Raw genomic sequence first — 23,748 nt, forward strand, 5'->3', positions numbered from 1 at the left:
ATTAGTTGGAATTTTGTGTTAATATTTTACTACAGATTTTTAAAAAATATTTTTTAATTGTTGGGATTTATTATATATTTAATTTGAAAGTTTCTTGTGTTTTTAATGGCATTTTATTCGAATCAACATGGCAAAAAAACTGAATAAATTCACAGAAAAAGACAATTTTGAATGAGATGCCATTGACAGCAAAATACGTCAAAACTTCAATATGGCGGCATGGCATCAAATTCTAAATTCGTAACTCATGAAAAGGGTTAAAAAACACAGCCGTAAAACGCGTGAATTCTTATTTTTTTAATAATATATTACATTTATGTCGTAATACAATAACAACGGTAATAACGATAATAAACATACACACAAAGTACAAAATGATTTTTGCTTTTAACTTATATACACAACACGCACAATTTCCGAAATAAGACCCCCCACCCCACACGACTCTGTTTTGTAGTTGCATATTCCGCTGGAGACGAATCATGCAACTCCGTTTTTTTTTTATGAGAACCCCGCTAAGAACTACAAATCCCAGGTTTGGCCTCGGATATGGCTTACATATGACCCGAAAAATGTGGGAAAGTCCTCTTTCGTAATCATAAAAAAAAAAAAAAACATAGGTGGGGAATAAAAACAATACTATGGAGGACCGATCTTGCCATATGTAGAAATAAATGTATAAATAAATACATACATACAAATATATGGTATTTAAAAGAGGAACACATAAAAAAAAATCACGTAATACCATAATATATGACATAGTCATATATTCATGTATTTTGTTATTTATTAAATGCCTTAATTATTTTGTCATGTATTTTGTTGCGTATTCTGTCATGTATTCTATCGAGAATATTGTCGTGTATTTTTCAGTATATTATTTTGTGTGTTTCGTCATATTTTTTTTTTTTTATATTTCGTGATGTATTTTGCTGTATATATTGTTGCGTATTTTGTCATGTAATCTATCGTGTATTTTGTCGGGTATTGTTCTGCGCATTTTGTTGTGTGTTTTGTCATGTATTTCTTTCATGTATTTTGTCGTAAATTTCATCAATTTATCTTGTTGTTTTGGTAGTGACATATTTTGTCCTTTTATTTTTCATTTTTGTCGCGTAATTTGACATCTATTTAGTCATGTACTTTGTCTTGTACTTAGTCAGATATTTTGTTGTGCGTTCTGTTGTATTTTTTCTCATGGATTTTATTGTGTATTTTGTCAAATATTTTCTCCTTTCTCTAGTATTTTGCTCTGTATTTTGTCACGTAATAGCGACGTGTTTTGTTGTGTATTTTGTGATTTCTTTTGTTGTGAATTTTCTCCCAACAAAATATTATTCAAATGAGGGGGCGGGTAAAACTGGCTAACGTTTTCACCTATTGGTTGATCAGTGAAGAAAAGTTATCAACCAATAGGTGAAAAGCTCAGACAGTTTGACCCGCCCCCTCATTTGAATAATATTTTGCTGCGTGTGTAAGACAAAACACACGACAAACAAAACACTGATATAAATAAATGACAAGATGCATAAATAAATGAATATATTGCATTCACCGTATCTATTTTCGTATAATGCGCATGTTTTGACCTAAAAAGACACTTAAAGTTTGGGTGCGCGTCATATAATTGATTTTAAGGTAGGGCATTACCATATTTATGCAATGATCGATCAGTCCAAAAATATCGCTGACCACAATCGCATATCATATATTTAATTGATTTATGTATGTTATTTAATTTATATGGCTTATATTTGTAGGTCTTTATTTATTCATACGTTTATTTCGGTCCTCCATGCAATACTGCCATATGAAGGAATTCATCCTGATCCGGTTGCTATCAAATCAAGGTCCATTTTGAAGCGTTTCTGTCTGTTGTCCTGCCGCTTCCATGGGTCCTACTTCCGATGCTTCATCTCCTTGTCGTGGTGTCCTTTTCCACCTCCTCCGTTATTTTCTTTATCGAGCATTTTGATGGCCTCCATGAGGTAGCTCTGGAAGGCAGAGAGGGCGGCGCAGATGGCAGGGGTGCCGAAACCGTGGGTGAGGAGGCTGAAGTGGGTGAGGCTCCCCTGGAGGTTGGGCTCCAGGCAGGGGGTTGGTCTGCTCCCCCCAAGTGGGGAACGGTCCTGAGACATCAGGTCCACAAACTCCTTGCAAACTTCCCTGTTTGGAGAAGGAGGAGAAAAGGAGGTGAGGTGGGGGCTTCAGGTCCCTATTTTTATCTAAATATGGTCATCAATGATTGTGCTTTCACAGTGAGAAAAAAAAAACAATTTTTAATGCTTACCACAGCGGTTTCTTTAAAACATGCAAAAAAAGAAAACAAATGTATGTCTGATGTATAAAAAACCCTACGCACTACTGCAGTGGTCTCCAACATTGTGCCTATTGTTCTTTTATTGATGTTCACTATGTTTGTGTACTGTGACCCAATGCTAAATCTATTCCACCCCGGTCATCCTGGAAGGGGGATTACCACTTGTGAGGCCCCTTCTCAAGGTTTCTTTTTTCCTCACGCTGAGGTTTTGAGTTTTACCTTGCCCGCTTGTTGGTTTAAGATCAGGCGATGGTATAATTGTAATCCTGTGCAGTCCTTTAAGACATCTTTTTTTGTGATTAAGGGCTATACAAATAAATGTGACTTGACTTGACCCACAATGGGGAAAATCAATGGGGAAAAAGAACCCTCTGGTCTATAAGACACGCCTAAATATAAGACGCACTTATGAAATTGTTTTTTTTTAGGATGTTCCGGTAATTTTTACCCGATCTCAGGCTTGCATGACTTTCTAATCGGACTTACTTGGTAGCGAGCAACATACTCCGCCTGGTAGGAAGCTGGTCGGGCTCGCTCTGCCGGCAGAGGTACTCAGCGGTGGCTCTGGCGGGGAACTCGGTCTCGCAAACGTAGCCGAAATCCCTCGCCAGATGGACGGCCTCACCTGCAAGACCACCGCAGAGAGTAATTTTAGCACGCTGCAAAAACAGGACCGAGACATCTGCTCGAGTTTTGTTCAGTAGTTGTCAAAATACGTCGGGGAAAATATAACAGTCTTCAAGCTTGCACCGGGGTTGTCCAAACTACGGCCCGGGGGACAGGCGACTGTTTTTCAGAAGCCCGGAACTGCTAGAAAACAATTATATTAAATTATTTAACATATAAAAATTGTATTTTTTATAAATAAGCAGAGCAATTTTTTAGACTTGGTTAACCACACGGATCTTGGGGGCACCATTTCCTGTGGTGAGTCTTGGGCAAGTACAGCCAGGTGGCGCCCATCCCTCTCCAGGCCAACAAATGTTTCAATGAAAAAACTATGATTTATTTTGTTATCTTTTTTTTGTGTGGGAAAAGATTTTTTTATTTTTTTTAAAGATCATCTGAAAATATATGTATATATATATTTTTTTTTCTAACTTCCTCACCTGTTTGAGTTTTTTTTAACTAAAGTTTTTAATATAAAAAATGGGGACAAGAAAATGTGTTTGAATATTTAGTTGTATTGTACTTTCGGATATTCATTTTTGTCGCAATATTTGGTATACGAAAAAAGACAATTTTTTTTTACGGTTTGTTGAAAAATACTTTTTCGCTAATGCCTATTTTTCACATTTTCTATGAATATATGATGTATTTTTTTTAATTATTTTCGGAGTAATTTCGAGGGGAATTAAACATTTTGAATAACATTCAACACACAGTAAAAAAAAAAAACAGTTTTGTTTTTTTAATGAAATGCAATACGTGGTTTGTTTGTGTTTGTCTATTACGGCTAAAAAGTCCTCTTTTCCTGACCACCCCCTTTTCAGCTTCTTCTTAAGGTTTTTTCATTTTCTTTATGTTAAGGTTTTTGAATTTTTCTTCGCCCTCATGAAGTTTTTGGTTTAGGGGATGGTGTAATAATAGTCTGTAGTCTGTGCAGCCCTTTGAGACTGTTTGTGACTAAGGGCGTCACAAATAAACATGACTTAAATAAAAAACTCCTAACCTAAAAAAATAGTCAGAAAAATGCTTTTTAACGTTTGTATTTTATTTTGGCAATGTAATAAGCTGGTGTACTAGGTAAATCGAAGTTTTTAAAAAAATCCTGCTTTTGAGACAATTTTCTGGTGCCAGGAGCTTTTTCTACATGCTAATTGTTCTTAGAAACGTTTTTATAACCTCTGACTTTTTATAACATCTGACTTAAACAAGCTGCTGATCTTTTGGCTTCTTCTTCTGTTATGACACTTGTGGCTTAATATTCACATCCACGAATGCAAACATACTCCTACTGGTCTCTATCCGTTTGAATAACGGCAGTTTTAGTGTGCATGCATGTGTATTTGTTGCGTTGTACCCTCCACGAGAGATGTTAGCAAAGTGACGTTAGCTGCCTTGCGTCGCCCTGCAGGCAAGTTGAGGCCAATCTTCTCCAGACGCTCTCTCAGACAGCGGCCACCATTCTTGGACTTTGCCCTGAAGGGATTGAGGGACAGAGAGTCGTTCTTTTATAGTATATTGTTTTTTTCCCAACAAAAATCCCTTTATGATCCCTATCAAAACTAAAATCTTGGTTCTGATTCATATGTTGGAAAACTACGGCCCGCTGCGCTTGTTAATCCGGCTAAATTTATACTATAATAGAAATAGCGGTTAAAAAAAAAGTAAATAAAAATAACTGAATAATTGTCCCCTTTCCCTAAAATTTACTTTGTGGAAAACAAGCTTTGAGGAAAAATAGTATTAAAATATGAATATTGATATAAATATACTGGAATAGCCCCCCCACACCATTTTAACATACCAGCCCTCGCTTGGAGAAATAATCCATCAGGGATAACAGATCGTAGCTGCAAGGGTGCTTTTCATATAAGCCTGAAAGGACAGTGATGCATGACAAAAATTTGCTCTCTTGGCCCCCGCTCTTAACAATAGTCAACTGGGCAAATTGGATCAAAACAGTTCAGTTCATTTTAGGCCCTGGTTCATGGCAATAGTCGGCCAGGCATAGTGTATCGGGGCAACAGGGACTCCAGTGGGAAAAAAAAAAGAAAAACTGAGCTGCCACGCAGGACATAAATTTGCTCTCTTGGACCCCAGACTCATCAATAGTCAACTGAGGGTAATGGGTCACAGCTAAAAAAAAGTGCAGTTAATTTTCTGCAGGCCACAATGGCGACTCGACCCAAAAAAAAGCTGATTGTCGGCTGAAAACAGTTCAGTTCATTTTTGGCAGGTGAGAGTGGCGCACTTTAGTGGCCAGGACAAAAACAAAAACGCTCTACCAGCCCTTGCTCTCAGCAATAGTCAACCAGGGATAATGGATCGTGGATGTATGTTTAGTCTTCATTTTAGGCTTAGAGAACAGGAAATATACTATTACACATGGCACACGTTATGTCTCTCGGCCTCTGCTCTCAGCAATAGTTGACTGGAGATAATGAATTGTGACCAAAACAGTGCAGTGTATTTTAATGGATCGCGGCCACAACCATCCATTTATTTTCTCCCGGGTCAGAACGGTACGCCTTCCACAAAAGTGTCTTCTGTCGATCCCACTGGCATCAATTTGGGATTGTGGAAAATTTAGTATAGCCGTACGAGTGCAGTTTATATAAGGCGTCAATACAGTAACAGAAAAAAAGGAGCCGCCAGGCCGAATAAAAGTGCACTCTATTGGTCCCCGCTCGCGGCAAGATGGGGATGATGGACTGCAGCCGCATGAGTGCGGTTCATTTCTGGCAGAAATAACAGCCAAAAAATGAACAAAAATGGGCTCTGGTGTTCCCATCAACCCAAAATGGTCATTTAATTACACATCTGTTATTAGAGTCTACAAATTATAAAGTAAGTCTTTTTCCTCCTTTCCTGAACCCATTTCCCATATTTTAGAACCCATTGTCCAAAAGTTTGCCCACCCCTGCATCGTTTTCCCTCCTTGATATTCACATTTATTTATGCACATTTTTGGGGGGGACAAACAGCAACAAATCATCATCAAGATAACAAATTCTCCCTGTAAAGGAAAAAGAAACTTTTACTTCCCCTTTAGATCCTTTAATGAACCCCATCCATGAGTTCTTGCCCTGGGGCCTGTCTTCATTAAAACGTTGCCTTCTCTTGTGATTCAGTCCCATGACCCATTTTGGGTCCTCCCGCTCTGACCTCACCGTTAAGTGTTTTTCACTGAGAGGACATGGTTCCAAAAATGGGCCAGATGGTTTTATTTTGTATGATTTTCTTTAATTGGATAGACCTCATTTTAAAACATAAAAGTGTATAAAAGTGGATGTTTCAGTGTACTTTTTTCTATTTAGTTATTTGCTCGAAACAGTTCAAATTATTGTTCCTGTCTCTTTAAGAAACATATCTTAATACAGTTACTTATGATGCATTCGAGGAAGGTAGAAAATTGGAATTCATATTAATATTAAACCCGAACACAATTGTCGCAAGGGGTGCGGACACCAATTTCTCTAACTGCATTTTAATATGACACCATCGCTAATTTAGAAGAAGAAGAATTTACTTTTATTGTCATTGTTTGTAACCATGCACACCGAACGAAATGTCGATAATATAGTGACACCATAGAGAAAAAAATATAACTAAATTGAATTTAAACACGGGCAGCACGGCGGCGCAGTGGTTAGCGCTTGTGCGGCACAGTTCATGTCATGGGAACCTGTCATGGGTTCAAATCCAGCTCCAGACTTCCCCGTGCTTGCGTGGGTTTCCTCCGGGCACTCCGGTTTCCTCCCACTTTCCAAAAACATGCATTTCAGGTGAATTGGCTGGTCCAAATTGTCCCTAGGTGTGAATGAGCGAATGAGTTGTCTGTCCCTGTGTGCCCTGCGATTGGCTGGCAACCAGTTCAGGGTGTCCCCTGCCCACTGCCCGGAGATGGCTGGAATGGGCTCCAGCCCCCCCCCTGCGACCCTAATGAGGATAAACGGTACGGCTGATGAGATGAGATGAGAATTTAAACACATCAACTTTAAATATACTTCAATTTAAATTGTTCATGAGTTCTCCTTGATTTTTGCTTTGAGGTCAAAACTATCTGTCCAAACTTAAGTAGGAAAACTAAATTTCACACCTCCCACTAATGCAACATATGCCACCATTTTGCCTTTCTTCAATAGAGGCTAAAACACTGGCACGTTTCATCGGAAATATCAACACTTTAGTCTAATTATCCTATCATATTTATCTTCAGGTGTATTTCTGTTTACTTATTGATCCAAGTTCAAAACATAAAACGCGATTTTTAAATTTTACATTACCTTTAAAAAGTCAGGATTGTTTGCCCGACCCAAAAAAACTGTCTCAAGGCTGGTAGGAAAACTTCAGTTTCCCACTTTTACCAAATGCAGCATGTTACACAATTTGTCTTTCTTCAATGGTGTCGAAAACATTGGTATTTTTTGTGGTAAAATCTAACATTTATTTTTCATTATTTTGATCATTAATCTTGATGAGTTTATGTGATTGATGATTTATTCCGTCAAAACTGCATCTTAATTTACACAAAAGCCTTGGAAATTTGTATTAAATGGGTAGTTGTTAGCCTGCTACCAGAATCATGCCACTAATTGAAGCTCCACAATGTGCTAATTCATATTTTAAAGCCTAACAAAAATGATCTAAACATGAGGAAGACATATAGTCAGATAATAGTAAATATAGTACTAGTAATAAAAACTTTATATTTTTTTGGTCCCAATTTTGTTCCTTTGTGTGTCTACAACAAAAAATACTACGATACTCAGTATTATATTTTGTGCTTAAAACTGTGTGTAATATATTATTTTGTGTTTATTCTGATAAGGAAAAAACAATAGAAATACTAAAAAATATACTATGATACAAAAGTACTATTACAGAAATATTACGACAAAAATACTATAAAGTTACAACTACAATACTACTACCAAAATATTACTGTAAAAATACTTTAAAAATAGTTTAAAATAAAAGTAAACCTATACTAAAGAAATACTACAGAAATAGCAAAAAAATAAAACTAAAGTTATACTACAAAAATACTACAGATTCTACTATTGTTATACCACAAAATAAAACTGCAAAAATACGACAAAAATAATACTATCGTAATACTACAGCAATGCTGTACTACATAGTTGTGACTACAAAAATACTACAAAAATAATACAAAAATACAACTGCAGTATATACAACAAAAATTGTACGAGAGAAAATACTAGAAAAATACTACTGCTGAAATACCACAATGCGGTGCTAGGAATCAAATGACCAAAATATTTTAAGGCAGTGGACTATTTCCGGCACTCTGCTCACATTTTTGTTTCGTTCACATTTTTGTTTTGTTTTACTTTTTTGTTTAATCTCGGGTTTTCATCGTATCCTATCCTTTCATCCTATCCTGTTCTTTATTAAGGAAAAGAGTTTTAAAAACGCTATAATTTTGGGGGGTTCTTGGGTTGAATTGGGGGGAGGGGTGTGCTTGAGCACCCCCCAAAATGGGCTGGTTACACCTATGGCACGAATTAAAGGTTTGTTATGATATTTAGCATTTCAAATGAACACGAATCTAAAATAGTAAGATGTTTCGGTCATTTATCAGTTGCTAGTTTCTAAGTACTGTATTTTGTTAGCCTGAGCCAATGCCTTGCTAGCTTGTTAGCTAGTCGTCCTAAAAGGATCTAGTCCAGGGGTGGGCAACTATTTGGAGTTCGAGGCTGCATAGGGTTCAGGTACTTGGCCAAGGGGCCGACCTTGAAATCAGATTTTAAAAAAAGCTCATCAAATGGGTTCTGAAACGATCACAAAGCAAGATAATACATTGCGTCACTGTTTTAAGAACTTTGTTAGATATTTAGTTTTGTAGTCGTACTGTAGTCCTATAGTCCTCTTCTTTTTTGTGTATTTTTTTGTATTATTTCTGCAGCCGTAACTTAGTAGTATTTCTGCAGTAGTGTTTTTTTAGTACTTTCATTGTAGTAATTTCTCAGGATCTCTGTAGTATTTCATTAGTATTTTTAGGTTTTTCTGCACTAATATTTTTGTATTTTTTCTATTTCTATAGCAGTATATTCTAAGTATTTCTGGAGTATTTCAGGAGTATTTTTGTAGTTTACTGTATTTCATTTTTGTAGTATTACTGTAGTTTATTTTTGTAGTATTTTTGAAGTATTTCCATAGTAATATCTTTGTAGTAGTTCTCTAATACTGTACTTCTGTAGTAGTATTTTTGTGGTATTTCTGTAGTATTATGTCTGTTGACGTGTTTTTGTATTTTAATATTACTGTAATATTACTGAAATGAATACTATGTTTTTTTAATGAACAAAGTATTTTTTACCACTAGGAGGCTCTAAATCACAGGTGTCAAAGAGGCGGCCCGCGGGCCAGATCAGGCCCGCTAAGGGATGAAATCCGCCCCGCGAGACAACACTCAGAGAAGCGCAAGAGAAAAAAAAGCTGCAGGTTGAAATATGTCAACTTGATGTTGCCAAAGCCAGGTGCCTCGAACAAAGACACTGTACTTGCATTTATTTCTCTCTCTCTCTCTCTCTCTCACTCTCTCTCTTTCTTTTCCACTCCTTTACTCCCACTCTGTCTCTTTCACTCTCTGTGTCTCTTTTTCTCTTCCTTTGTTGCTCTTTGTCTCTTTCTCTCTCCGTTTCTGTTAATCTCTTTTGATCTAACTTCCTTTTTCCATTTTCTCTCTTTTCTCTTTCTCTCTTCATACCCTTTGTGCTTTCTTTTCCCTTTTCTCTCCTTCTGTCTTTCTATTTCTCTTTGGATTTCTTTCTTCCTCTCCCTTTCTTTTTTTATCTTTTGTTTCTCATGCTCTCTCCCTCTCTCTTTTTCTTTCTTTGTCCTGCCCTCTCTCCTTTTCCCTCCCTCTTTCCGTTATTTCTTTATCTCTCTTTTGCTTTCTCCTTAGTCTACTAGTCCGGCCCCCGACAGAATGTTTGTTTGATCGTGTGGCCCCCCAGTTAAAATGAGTTTGACACCCCTGCTCTAAATGATACACACTGTATGTCATTTTTGCAATAAAACAGTTGTGGGTTGCATGATGAAAAATAATTAACCATGCTTGTGGGCGAAGTTAATTTTATATGCTTTATCATTTGTTAGAGAGTATAAAATTTCCCAAAGTTGCGGCCCGCCAGCCATTTGAGGCTCGCAAGATGACATTTAGTGGCCCCCACCTTGATATAAAAGTTTAATGTTATTGCAACCGGGGCGATTTTATATTGATTCTACCTCCTTGCGAATCCGTTGAGCAGAGCTCCAAATTCACACGCTAATGTTTTGAAATCGATATACGTTTTTCCCAGAATATAATTGGCTAGTTTATGGGTCAGCAACCTGTGGCTCTAGAGCCGCTTGTGGCTTTTAAGCACTGCCCTAGTGCCTCCCTGGAGCTTTTTCTGAAAGTTTAAAAAAATGGAGAAGGGAAATATTTGGGGATGTTTTTTGTACAAGAACAAACATTCCTAACATTTTCAAAGCTTTAAATGTATTTTGAATAAATGTTAAATATGGAATGACAATTTTAATGTATGAATTACCTTTTTTCTTTTTATATAAAAATTGATTTATGTAAGGCTTTTAATTTTTTGTGGCTACAGTCATATTTGTTTTTGGGTCAGTTATGGCTTTTTTCAAATTTGTCGTTGCTGACCCCTGAACTAGCTATCTCCTGGTTTGACTTTGACTATAGGTTTTCATCAAGTTAGGCTATTCGATTCATCATTTGTTGCAATGTAATGGCAAATTATTTTACTTAGACCGAAAGGCGTAACGAAGGGCCCTCCGGGGTGTGGGAGGAGCTCTTTACAGCTGTTGAAGTGAAGCTTAAAGGAGAGTGGATACACCAAGCACATAACTTTAGGTGAGTTTTTGCTTTTGAGTGAAGTTGGGTAACTGGATTTTTCCATTTACATATTTAGTTTCTTAAGTCTTTAATATTTTCTGTGTTATTTATCACACATTGATTTTCTAATGAATTGAATTGTCCTTTTTGTCATTGATAACAATGTTGTGAACCATTGTATGCAATGATATTAAACATGGCACTCCAGGGTAAAACATAGAATAAAGACTTTGGAGAGGAAAATAAAGGGTATGAGGAAAAATAGGCCAAAAAAATTACAACATACTGTTAAGAAAACAGGCCAAGAAGAAAACAAATGATGCAATAAAAAATAATCAGCATCGTAACAATGAAAAGAAGTGCAACAACATTTAGGAGCAACAATTAAAAACCCCAAAACAGGTCACAAGCTATGTATTTCACAGCTTTGTGCAATAATATTTATTTGCAGGGATTCAATTAGCAACCATAAAAAAGACAAAAGCCTCAATTAGTCACGAGCCATGTTTTCTCATTTTTGTGCGTTTGCTTAGGGTCGCATTGACCGTGGGGAAGAAGCTGTCTCTGAACCTGTTTGTCCTAGTTTCGAGGGACCTGTAGCGCCTACCAGAGGGTAACAAGTGAAAGAGGTGGAGGCCAAAGTGGCAAGTGTCTTTCATCATTTTGGTGGCCATGCTACAGTATCGCAACCCGGCAATGTCCTCTAGATTGGGTAGAGAGGGGCAGCTCATGATCTTTTGGGCTGTGTTAATTACTCTCTGTATATTTTCTTGTCTGCTGCCGTGTCATAAATCTTAATGTCATGTTTCTTGTAGATCTGATTATTTTGGGTTAAAAAGAGAACTCTAAAACAGTGGAATGCCTTTGTTAGACCTATCTTTGTGAAAAGTTTGCTCTGGCCGAACCTCAGTCCCAGCCCCCAGTAAATTGATTGTGAGACCCTTGATTTATTGTGATATTAAATCATCAACATAAGATTATTGGTTCTTTTCCTCTCACCTACGAAGTACTCCGCCCAGCAGAGAGGCGTTGAGGCACTCGGGCGGGGAAAGACGACGCTGCACTTCCCCGACCGTGACTTTGTACTTGGACGTGGAGCTGAGAAGCGAAAGACGACCGGGCACCGAGCAGAAAACTTCGGCCGGGTTGGACACAGCGCCCATACCGAGGCCGTCTTTACCCAGGGACAAAGCGGACAGGGACGAACCGTTCAGCTTGGACGGGATAGGAACTGCAAAACCAACAAGAAAGAGGTGTTTTTAAAGATTTAATTACCTATACTGTACTAGATACCATAAAAAAATTGTATGACTGTTACACAATAATTTTGGCGCCGTTCACGTCATGCTAATTGCTAACACACAACCAAATTTTCAGACTGGTCCAAAAGTAGTAAAAGGTGGTGTCCAAAAATTCTACTTGCTGACGCAATTCTCTGGCTGAAATCATTATTGCAGCCTCTGTCAAGCTGCTTGTTTTGCGACTCTCTTAGATGCTCTCGAATAAACTCTTCTTTTTTCCTCTTTTTGGGGTTTTGTTTGGCATTTAGACTGTATTTAAACTGTCCTTTTCTTACTTTCACCATTTTCATCCTAGAATAAGACTGTGAGCACGCACGTGAAATCACTCTCACCCCATTCTACGCCTCCTTTCCTCCAGCCTTATGCGCTCTGTGGCCAGAACAGTAATGATAAAAGTAAGATAAGAGCAAATAGGCGCAAAGAAAACATATATATACAGTATAGGCTCTTTGAATTCATTTGGGCATTGTTAACACAAACCTACCAGTATTAGAGAAAATATGTAATTTTAAACTTTTTAAGGACACCTCAAACTACACACCCAACCTTAAATGCTCTTTCTCTGGCAAAGTTAAAGCTTTAACTCAATCTGCTTTAAAATAGTTAATGATTACATTCTGTGTGGACGCATTCGGACTAGTGTTTATTGTCACTTTAAATCAAAATTAAAGCATTAATTTGGGTGAATTTTAAGCAGCACTAAAATTCCTTAATGTCACTTTATTGGTAGTATCAAAATGAAAGATTTAACTTTTGTTAACTCAAAGCATGATTCAAACATCTGTAAAGTGGTTGATGATTGAATTTATTAAAGTATGTTGACTACTCTTAATTATTACTGTCAGGCATTACTTGAGTTAACTCAACGCAGCACTCAAAGTTCTATAAAGTATTCATTTTTGTGGAACTTTGTGGATTAATTGTTACTTTTAATGCGATTAGAATTAAAGCTTTGACTTCAGTTAACTCAAAGATGCACTCAAACTACTATTAAGCAGTTTAAGAAAAAGTTTTTATGCATCAGTTTGTGAACATTTGCTCATGTTTACTTTCGCGTGCTTTCAAAATTAAAACTTAAACTCAAATTAACTCCAACTTCACCAGCTTCTAATTCATCTAGTGCTTTCAAAAGTTTTAACTTAAATTAAGTGAAAGTGGCACTCCAACTTCTTTAAAGTTGTGGACTTGCTCTTTGTCACTTATCAGCGCTGTTATGTTTAAGGCGGGCAGCAAGGCAGCAAAGTGGTTAGTGCGTGTGAGGCACAGTTCTGAGGTCATGGGATCAAACCTTCCTACGTGGAGTTTGCATATTCTCCCCATGCTTGCGTGGGTTTCCTCCGGGCACCCCAGTTTCCTCCCACATTCCAAAAACATGCATGTCAGGTTAATTGGCCGGTCCAAATTGTCCCTAGGTGTGAATGAGCGAGTGAGTTTTATGTCACTGTGTGCCTTGCGACTGGCTGTCAACCAGTTCAGGGTGTCCCCTGCCCACTGCCCAAAGATAGCTGGAATGGGCTCCAGCACCCCCGCTCCCCTACTGAGGATAAGCGGTGTGAATAATGGATGAATGGATGTTTAAGGCTTTAACTTTACTTAACTCAAATTTACACTGAACTTTAATACATGTACTGTATAGAGCACTTAACTTAGTGCCGAAGTACATGAACTATCGTTCATTGGCACATTTTGTGATTTCAAAATTAACTCAAAACCATGCTTTACTTGTATTCTTCGTGACCTGTTTTGTGGAGTCCAATTTAAGGCTTTCACTTTAGTTAGCACCAGACAACGCAAACTCATTAATGCTTTTTTTAATGGCTAAAGTCGAAGTGTTTTTTAAAGCTCAAACTCAAGTTAACATTAGTTAATTTTCATTTTACCCACAAATTTCAGATTTCACCTGCTTCTAATTCTTCTGGTGCTTTCAAAATTAAAGCGCTTACTCAAATACCCCAATAGGTACTATAACTGCTTTATAGTTGTAAATTTGGTCTGTCACTTAGGAGTGCTGTCAAAGTAAAAGCTGTAACTTCTGTTCACTCAAAGCAATGGCAAGTCAATGGCTATAGTCAAGTTGTAGTAGTTTCATTGCTTTAACTCAGGTTATAACGAGCTAATTTCATTTTCCCCTCACATCTCTCAGATTTCACTATATTCTCATGATTCTACTGTTTATTTAATTAAAGCTTTAACTCATATTAACTAAAAGCCGCACTCCAACAAGCTTTAAAGTTGTGGACTTGCTTTCTTTGTTACTAATAGTGCTGTCAAAGTTAAAGCTTTAACTCTAAGCAAGGCAAACTTATCAATAGCAAGCCAATGGCTACAGTCGAGTTAAAGCAGTTTTAAAGCTTTAACTCAGTTTGACATGAGTTAACTTTATTCCCCCCACAGATAGCAGACTTGAGTTTCTTAACCGCGTCAAAAATACCACTATATTAGCAAGACGGTACTGCAAATTTCCCCCTTAAGTCCTCTTTTATCATCTGATTTTTTTTCTCGTGGCCCACTTCTTTCTCTCGCTTACTTTAATCTCTCTCTTTCTGTCTTTTTTCCCCCTCTCTCTGCCTCATATGACCATGAACAGTTCATTAAGAATGTGTGCCTTTGGGGTGAAAGTCTGGAGCTGAGTATTAGAGGACTTCTTGACTTCAAATGAAATAGCAAAACAGAATTATTTATAGTGTGTGTGCGCCTCGGCAAGGCAAGACTGGTGTTGGGAGCGGCGTTACTAAACACAAAAAGCCCTTCAGCATGTAGAACGCAATTATATAGTGTTGGGTGCACTCTTTGGACACGAACACATGCCTGCTCTCTTCTTATATATAGACACACCGACACACGAACACACACATTGGGAGCTCACCTTTTTTAATGACAGAGTGGTCCAGGATGCCCAGGGCTGATCCTTCCTCCATTCCCTGTGTCAGACAGACAGTCGCTATCATTTATCCACTGGCCTTAGAACTTCCACGGCGCACACACACAATTGTGCACAAAAAAACGACTTTTAAAAACAGTTAACACACTCTAAAAACCAAAGATGCTCTGGGGGTTCTATATTGCTTTTGTGCTTTTTATATATCTGCATTTTTCCCTGAGAAACAGTTGTTTCCTAGTTATTTAGAAGGGGTAAAAATTCACGTAGTAAATGGCAGTTTAGAATTATTTTCACTGCAATTTACCAAGCGCATCTACAACTGAGTTTGTTTAGTGTTGTTAATTTGTTTTGACAAACAGTTTTTGTTTTGTTTCTCTCTTTGTTTGTTTTGTTTTGTTTTACTTTACTTTACTTTACTTTACTTTACTTTACTTTACTTTACTTTACTTTACTTTACTTTACTTTACTTTGTTTTGTTTCTGTTCTGTTTGGTTCGGTTTGGTTTGGTTTATGTACGGTTTTGTTCTTTTTTTTCTATTATTTTATTTATTGATTATTTCTTCAGTTTTCGTTGTTTTGATTTGGTTTGTTTTAATCTCTTTTTCTTTGTTTGGTTTGGTATCTTTTTTTGTCTTGTTTCAGTTAAGTTTGTTTTGTTTTCTATTGTTTTCTTTGTTTGGTTTGGTTTGAATGTGGTAATCCTTTGTTTGGTTTGGTTTGTATTTTGTTTGTTTAATTCAGTAATGTTTTTTCTTTATTTTCTTATGTTTTTACTTTCTTAAATCGTGTTATTTTATTCTGTTTTCTTTTTCTCTCATCCCATCTCTTTTTGGTTCTTTTATACAATAATACCATTATTTTTCCCACCCAGTGAGTTCAAAATTGAAAGGAAAATACAAATTGAATCAAAATAATTGTATTTTTAATAATTATTTAATTAGCATTTATTTCAAGCTTTCAAATGATAATCACATTCTAAAATCGGTTTATTAGGGCATGTTGTTGGCGACTGAGTTGTATATTTGTTTTGTTTTGTTTTACTGTAATTTATCAAGAACACAAACAATTGTATTTTTGTTTTATTGTTTCAATTTATTTTCTTAGAAAAAACAATACAATACAACAATTCAACAAAATTGCACAATAAGGATTAATGAAATCTAATCAAATAAAAAATGTACAGTATAGCCTCACAGAACAAAATGGAACTAAAGTTGCATAAAAACTTCCCCTGTTATATAGACAGACATAGTTATGTAGTTTATTCTAACAGAAGAAAAATATCATCACCATCATCAGTCCCCTTCAATCAAGGATTGTATATTTGGCCAATGTTTAAGACTATTAGAATATTTTCAGTTAATTCCTATTTATAGCTGCATGATAATCGTAGTAGTCGCCATTAATTTGATGCCACTTTTTGCACCTAAAAGACATAGATGTTGTTTATCTACCCTAGTGTTTGTCTTTCTCTAAGTTTTTAGGTATTTCATTTTCATATTTGCTCAATCTCGTTAATGTTCACCAAATGATCAATGACAATAAAGACGAGAGCACCCGTGCAGTGAACAGAAACTCGTTGCACGTGTAGTTTCATGCAAGTTGTGCAAAACAGGAAGACACTTTAACCGTGCTGTCATTTTTAATGAATATAATTTTTCGTTTTTTGTTTTTAATGATCGATAATCCCAAAAGGCACCTGTGTCATAAAACATTATGACCCCCGCTCGGTGTTCGTTTGACTCTATCAAAGCCGTTTAATTCATTTGTTCCCTTTATTCAAGCGTCCATAAAAGCCTCGCAAAAGCTCCTTTGTGTAAAATTCATAGCTTCTCCTCTAAGGGATGCAAAGATCTCCCCCATTAATCAAATCAAGACGCTTGTCGAGTAGGCCTCCGTTTAGCGGTGACACCGCGCTCGCGTGTTCTCCCTGGCGCGTCCTTTTGCGCTTAATAATGAGCGTGCACATCAATTGGTCGCGGTGCGTTTTTGTGCAACAAACAGCGTCTGCAGCTTGCACCTGCTGCGGGGGAAGCTGGCTGCTCGAGAAACCTTGCAAAAACTATTCTTCTGGGCTGGTAAAAAAACGATGCATGAGTGGAAAGGAAGGTTGGGGTGAGTTTTTTATTTTACGCGCATAAGACGCACAAATTATGAACTTTTTTTGTCTTTATTGGATGTTATGGGTCATGTTAAACCAAACAGCCCCACAAAAAACTGGTTTATTCTATTTATGACTACCCAAAATTAAGTAATTATATCAAAAAGCCACAAAATTGGGTTTTCAAGCTTCCATAAGGGCAAAAATAAAGATATAATTTTATAATGATAACTTTAGCTGTAGCTAAAAATATAAACGTAAAAGTCTGTTTTATGCATCAACAATAAGGGTTTATATTATTAACTTATCACCTGTATTTTTGCCTTTATAGGATGTTTACAATGTAAATTGTGTCATGTTCAAAACACCCTTATAGGTTTATTCTGTCAAGGACAACCCCCATGATCAAGTGTTTGTATTAAAAAGCCACAAAATTTGGTTCATGAGTGCAAAAAACGTAAAAAAATTACAGAAATAGAACAACGTTTTTAATGATAACTAATGTTATGAATAAAACTAAAAGATGAAAATCTGTTTTATGCATTAACTGTTAAGGTTTTCATTATAAGGCAATTGATGTATTGTGTTTACAATCTAAATTGAATAATGTTGTACAAAACAGCTCCACAAAAAAATGTTTTTTTTTACTTGGGACAACCCCAAAAATCGGGTCATTCTAATAAATAGCGACAAAATTGGGTTGTAAACATTCCAAGAAGGCAAAAATTGACAATAACACATTAACTTTTTACGTTTAAGGGAGTGACTATAGTTGTACCTAAATATATATTCAAGTATGTTTCAAGCATTAACGATATTTTTTATTATGCAGTGACATGTTAACATATACATATTAACATTTTAAAGCTCATTTAGTTAATACATTTAATAAAGATTTGCGCAGAAGTCTATTGCATATTGATTTACATTTAGTTATTTATTAATAATATACCGTATTGCATAGGCATTTGTTTTCATTCGAATTGAATTAACTTGTCTTTATTGTCATTGATATTCTTTGAGAATAAAATCGTGGCCAATTGTTTTTATCATTTAATTTGTTATTATCAAAGAATAATTAATAGTATTCATTTTTAGACCAAATTTGAAGTAGTCACTGAACGTTTTCATTTATTTTCTAAATGTTGATAAATGTATAACTTTTTAAAATATATATAAATATATATTTGATATTATATTTACGAATGGGTATCTGCTTGATCTGTTCATCTCGTGTTCTTTGTTGCTTTTTAATGCTGTTTTGTTTGGTTTTATTTCGTTTTAATGCTTCATCAAAGTCACAAGACTGTAATAAATTTGACTTTCATAGACACGATTTTTTAGTTTTTCTTTTAAATTGCATTGTCCCCATTTAAATAAACCAATCAAATAATTAATCAAAAAAACTTCCCGTGCATCTAAATTTGAATTTTACGCATTATTATTTGTTCCTTGAGTAAAGTAAAACATATTAAATTGAAGAATTAAGAGCTAACCTGGAGCTCCTCCAGGCCGTGGTGTCCTATGTGCATGCCCAGGGGTCCATCCCCGAGGGCGGCGGCCCCTTCCCCGAGCCCGTGGAGCAAGCGCGGCACGGCTGCATACTCCCTGCGGGGGTCCAGGCCAAGAGCCCGGTGTGTTTGCGACAGAAGCCCACCCTCATCGGAGCGTGACCTCTGGGAGTGCCACGCGGCCTGCTGGTGCTGATGGATGGAGTTGATGGAGGGGTAGGGGTCCGACAGGTGGGAGTAGGCCGAGTCCTGGCTCTGGGAGTAGGACAGGGACGACTGCGGGTACGGGGGAGGGAAATAGGGGGGCTGGAAGTCGGAGGCCGGAGTGTGGCATAGGGGGGGAGCCGATGAGTAGGCGGCTTGGTTGAGGGACGACAATTGGGAGAGGCGCCCGCTCGGCGATGAGCTGCTCAATCCATCTGCGCGCTCCTGCGTAAAAAAAAAACCCGTTTTACCCATAAAAGCGACACCAACAGTAAAAAAATATACGTATAAAGAAAAAATAATGTTCTTAAGTTTGAAAATTGAAATAATAAGACCTTTTGAGGTCGTGTGGGTCTAAAAGTGAGAATGAATCCACAATGGCCTATTTGTCTCACACACATCCTGACACAATTGGATTTTTTAGGGGTCAACTGGATCAATGCCGCTCCATTATTTGACAGAGCATCATTTTAAATGAAAAATCTTACTTTAAAAGAAAAGAATGGAGCCACTTTTTGGGGGTGGAATTGTAACGTAAAAAGTGAAGTGAAAAAAGTAATTTTATTTTTGTCATTTTTGTTTCTTTATGGAATCTTTATATCGTAAATTAGGTCATCCTGCACAACACTAATTCGCAGTACAAAAAAACTAACAGAAAAAGCCTTCTATTTTCGGTCTTTTTCTTTTTTGGTGCCATTATACTTATTGAAACATGAATATTTTGTTTGTTTGTTTGTTTGTACATGATTCAATTGTTTGTTTGTTTGTACATGATTCAAATTGAATCTTTTCTTCCGGCGCCGTCACGAATGGCAGCCACTCCAGCAGCTCCCGTGTTATTTTCGATTGTTCTCGATTGTTCTCAGCTCAGGGATGCTGCTGGAAATGTGAATTTCCCTTCGGGGATGAACAAAGTATCTATCTATCTATCTATCTATCTATCTATTGAACGTAAATGAGGTCATTTTGTAAAAAAAAAAAAAAAAAAAAAAAAAAAAGAACCTCCAAAACTGTTTAAAATGATCTAAGAGAACTCCAAAATAGGCTATTCTATTAGAAAGCTAATTAAGCCACTTTCTGGAATGGATCATTTGCAATATAAAAAGTAACGAAAAATAGCCTCACTTTTCGATTATTATTTTACTTTTTTCTTGCCATAATTGAATCTTTACAATGTAATGCATTTTGTACAGAATAACTCTTAAAACTGGTTGAAATCATTTGAGAGAACCCCCACAATAACTTATTCTATTAAAAAGCTACTTAAGCAAAGAGAAAAAACGTAAAAACTCTCTTTTATTATCGTTTTACTTTAATGTGCCTTTATCGAATGTTTACACCGTAAATGAAGCCATCTTGTACCAAAGGAAACTCCAAAACGGTTTATATTTTTCAAGACAACCCCCATAACTGTTATTCTATTAAAAAGCAATTCAAGACACTTTTGAGATGGATCATTTGCAATGCAAAAACGTGTTTTATAAACTCGTTTGAGGTTTTTTCTTTCTTTTTATGCGCCTTTATCAAATGCTTACCATGTAAGTTGTGTTATTTTGTACAAAACAAGCCCAAAACTGTTTTTTATAATTTAAGAGATCCCACCTCAAATGGTAATTCCCGTAACAAGTCGCATAAATGGGTCCTAAACATTTCATAAAGGCAAAATAAAGAAACAAAAGTTACCTTTTTTCCCATGACTGTCATTACATAAACATACTTTTTATTTGCTCTGAGTGACGTTTATTGCTATATTTAAAAGCACCCGCAAAGACACTCACCATAGCCGAATAAGTGTGGATTAACATCTGGACCCACTCCGAACACCCTCTGTGTCGACCAAAAAAACAAAACAAAAAACAACCCCACAAAAAATCAACAAGAACGGTCAAACCCCCCCAAAAGAACCACGCAAAATCTCGTGAACGTAATCCACTGTTTTTTCACGGATCCATTAACGATGCGTTATTTACTTTTATGCACGGGCAAATTATGCGCACAGGCGCGTAAACGCAGCATTGCATCGCACGCACTTTGCAACAGAAGCGCAGAGCGCTCCATGAAGGGACTACTTATAGGTTTGCTGAGAATAAAGGGGAGGGGTCGAAGGGGTCCATTTCTCTTAAAGGGATATATTCCGTCAATTAGCGTGGGTGGGAAACTTTTACCCATGCAGTTAAATTCTGGTTGAAAAAAAATCCCTGTTTTACTGCTTTTTTTGTCTTGCTTTTTTGAAGTTTGTGGCCAAAATCATACATTAAGAAATATTGATAATGATAAAAATGAGTTCTTGTTTTGAATTACGCACCTAACGCACACATTTCAACGCAAAAAATAAACTAGATTTAAATGAATACCTGCATTCCATCTATCTTGTTCCGGGCCTTCCACAGCATAGTTTAGAATAATTGCAAAATGGGGTGGGAGCAGGAAATAAGCGATGAGGACGCAGTGATGAGAATGGAGAAATGCTCCTCACCATGCAGCTGTTTGAATAAAGAGGACAGACAAGTGAGTAGGACGGCACATTTTAATAGAAAGAGGGCGGGAGGTGTGAAGTATTGTATAGGGGGGGTTGACAGAAAGTTTTTCCACCTTTTAAAGGGGGGCATCGGTTCTCAAACGACTGGCACAGGTCTCAGTTATATACACTTGCTCCCTCTAGCGGCATGCTAAAGAATTACGACCGGAACTTTTAAATTGTTTAAATGGACAGTGAATTATTCGACCGCTGGGTAGCCCTGCATTGTGTAGTGTAGTGCATGGGGGGGAAAACACAAGGAAGAATACAAAGTACGGAGACTTAAAGTGACCAAACCGCATCTGGCTGCGTTTTTTGCCTTCCTATTTACCAAAAAGTAAAGAGCACTCATGCGGCTGCAATCTGTTATGCCTCATCCCATATTGCTGCAAGTTGGGACCAGCATATGCCCTTTTGTCAGTTTGGTCGGCTGAAGTCCGCAACTGCGACTTACCTAAAATGAACTGCACTGTTTTGGCTGTGGATCCATTATACCCAGTAGACTATTAATGAGAAGGATGCCTAAACAGCAAGATTGCGTCATGCAAGACGGGTCCTTTTCCCTTTTGCTTAAAATAACAGTATCTTTGCGGCCTTAATCCATTATCCACGATCAACTAATGCATGCAGGAGCTAGCAGACTGTATGTTAAAAACTCGGGGACTACTTTGCAGATTTTCACATATCGCAGAGGGTTTCATCCCTACTAATCGCGATAAAAGAGGGAATACAACATATCTAAAATAAATGCAGATTCCTTAATGTACACATCTACAGTATCGTTGAATTCGCATTTATAAGCTCGTTCATGTATCGTTGCTTATTATTTAACACTTTAAATCAATATGCATGTTATATGTACAAAGCGTATTTTTATTGGACGAATTATTATTTCTTACCACTAAGAGACACTGTGTCGTGATTACCTAAGTGGAGCCACCTGGGGTAATCAACTGGCGCGCTGGAGTGCGCTTCCTGATTGGATGGTGTTCCCCACTTGAGCTGTCAGCGTCCAGAGATGGACGTTCGAGTAAACTCCTCGTATCTCTGAGTGTGACTCCAACATACAAGGTAACCACAATTTCTCTTGCCTGATTCATGCCTGCCTCTCGTTGCCTGACCTATTTCTGTTACAAGTTTTACGATCTACTCTCCCGCCCCGGCCACGGACTTACCCGCTACGTTGCACCTTGCGCTTTTCATCACGGAGCTGCCGTTCCGCCCGAAGAGGCTTTCGACCAGCAAGAGCCGACGTCCCAAGCCTGTTCCAACGATCCTTGTCAATAAAAACTCTAAAACTGACGCAATTGGATCCGAGTGTCCGTTCTGGTCCGTGTCACACTGTCCCTTTTTCGTCGATTTCAGTTATTCAGACCGTTTGTGTTCTTTATGTGTATATATATATATATATATATATATGTATATATATATATGTATATATATATATATATATATACAGTAGGGCAGCACGGCGGCGCAGTTCATGTCATGGGAGCCGGTCGTGGGTTCAAATCCAGCTCCAGACTTCCTGTGCGGAGTTTGTATGTTCTCCCAGTGCTTGCGTGGGTTTCCCCCGGGCACTCCGGTTTCCTCCCACGTTCCAAAAACATGCAGTTCAGGTGAATTGGCCGGTCCAAATTGTCCCTAGGTGTGAATGAGCGAATGAGTTGTCTGTCCCTGTGTGCCCTGCGATTGGCCGGCAACCAGTTCAGGGTGTCCCCTGCCCACTGCCCGGAGATGGCAGGGATGGGCTCCAGCCCCCCGCGACCCTAATGAGGATAAGCGGTACGGCTGATGAGATGAGATGAGATATATACAGTATATATACCGAAGTAGTTAGAGTTAAGAGCACATTCATATTTTCTCTCTGGGAGATTGATACAGAGGAGGGGACTCCCAGCCCCCTCGCTCAACCCAACTGATGTGTTGGGAGTCATTTGGTGACCAACTTTAGTGAATAACTTTTGAATTGATTTGTCACTTTATTTTTAACTCAATATTCGGACTGATAAGTATTTTTAGGGCCCCATACGAGGGTCCAATTTTTAAACTCTGCCACACCGTTGCTCGGGTTTGAATTTTAGAAGTCGCGAATTGTTTTAGCAAATGTGATATTCCAAAATGTAACCCCTTTGAGTATGATACAATATAAACACGTAATAAATGTTTAAACAAAACACAAGAGCTAAATTAATAAAAAGCTCAAAAGCAGTGTCAGGACTGGCAATGGACTCTGGCGCTTCATCACTCTTGTTGCTGCTGGACCTTGATGCTGCCTTTGACACTGTGTACCATAATATCTTACTCGAACGGTTGGAAAAATGGATTGGTCTCTCAGGAACCGTCCTCTTATGGTTCAGATCTTACCTCTCA

At 37.5% G+C, this 23,748-nt stretch overlaps 1 protein-coding gene and 1 long non-coding RNA gene across 2 annotated transcripts; one reads left to right on the plus strand and one right to left on the minus strand.

The window, feature by feature from the left end:
- Window positions 1-282: 282 nt before the first annotated feature.
- On the minus strand, window positions 283-20,887 carry tfap2e (transcription factor AP-2 epsilon). The gene is made up of 7 exons (XM_088328886.1): window positions 20,636-20,887; window positions 18,639-19,082; window positions 15,027-15,081; window positions 11,859-12,090; window positions 4,347-4,465; window positions 2,810-2,948; window positions 283-2,169 (listed from the first exon to the last, which is right to left on the minus strand). Exons 1-7 carry the CDS (start codon window positions 20,660-20,662, stop codon window positions 1,902-1,904), a joined length of 1,284 nt encoding a protein of 427 aa, XP_088185012.1. The 5' UTR covers window positions 20,663-20,887; the 3' UTR covers window positions 283-1,901.
- Window positions 16,898-22,655, plus strand: LOC148371029 (uncharacterized). Its single transcript, XR_015849748.1, has 3 exons — window positions 16,898-17,156; window positions 22,282-22,446; window positions 22,513-22,655. It is a non-coding gene; the product is annotated as an uncharacterized LOC148371029 (long non-coding RNA).
- Window positions 22,656-23,748: the final 1,093 nt, after the last annotated feature.

This window comes from Urocampus carinirostris, chromosome 2 (genome assembly GCF_059441175.1).
Source record: "Urocampus carinirostris isolate Australia breed hairy pipefish chromosome 2, RoL_Ucar_1.0, whole genome shotgun sequence".
NCBI lineage: Eukaryota > Metazoa > Chordata > Actinopteri > Syngnathiformes > Syngnathidae > Urocampus > Urocampus carinirostris.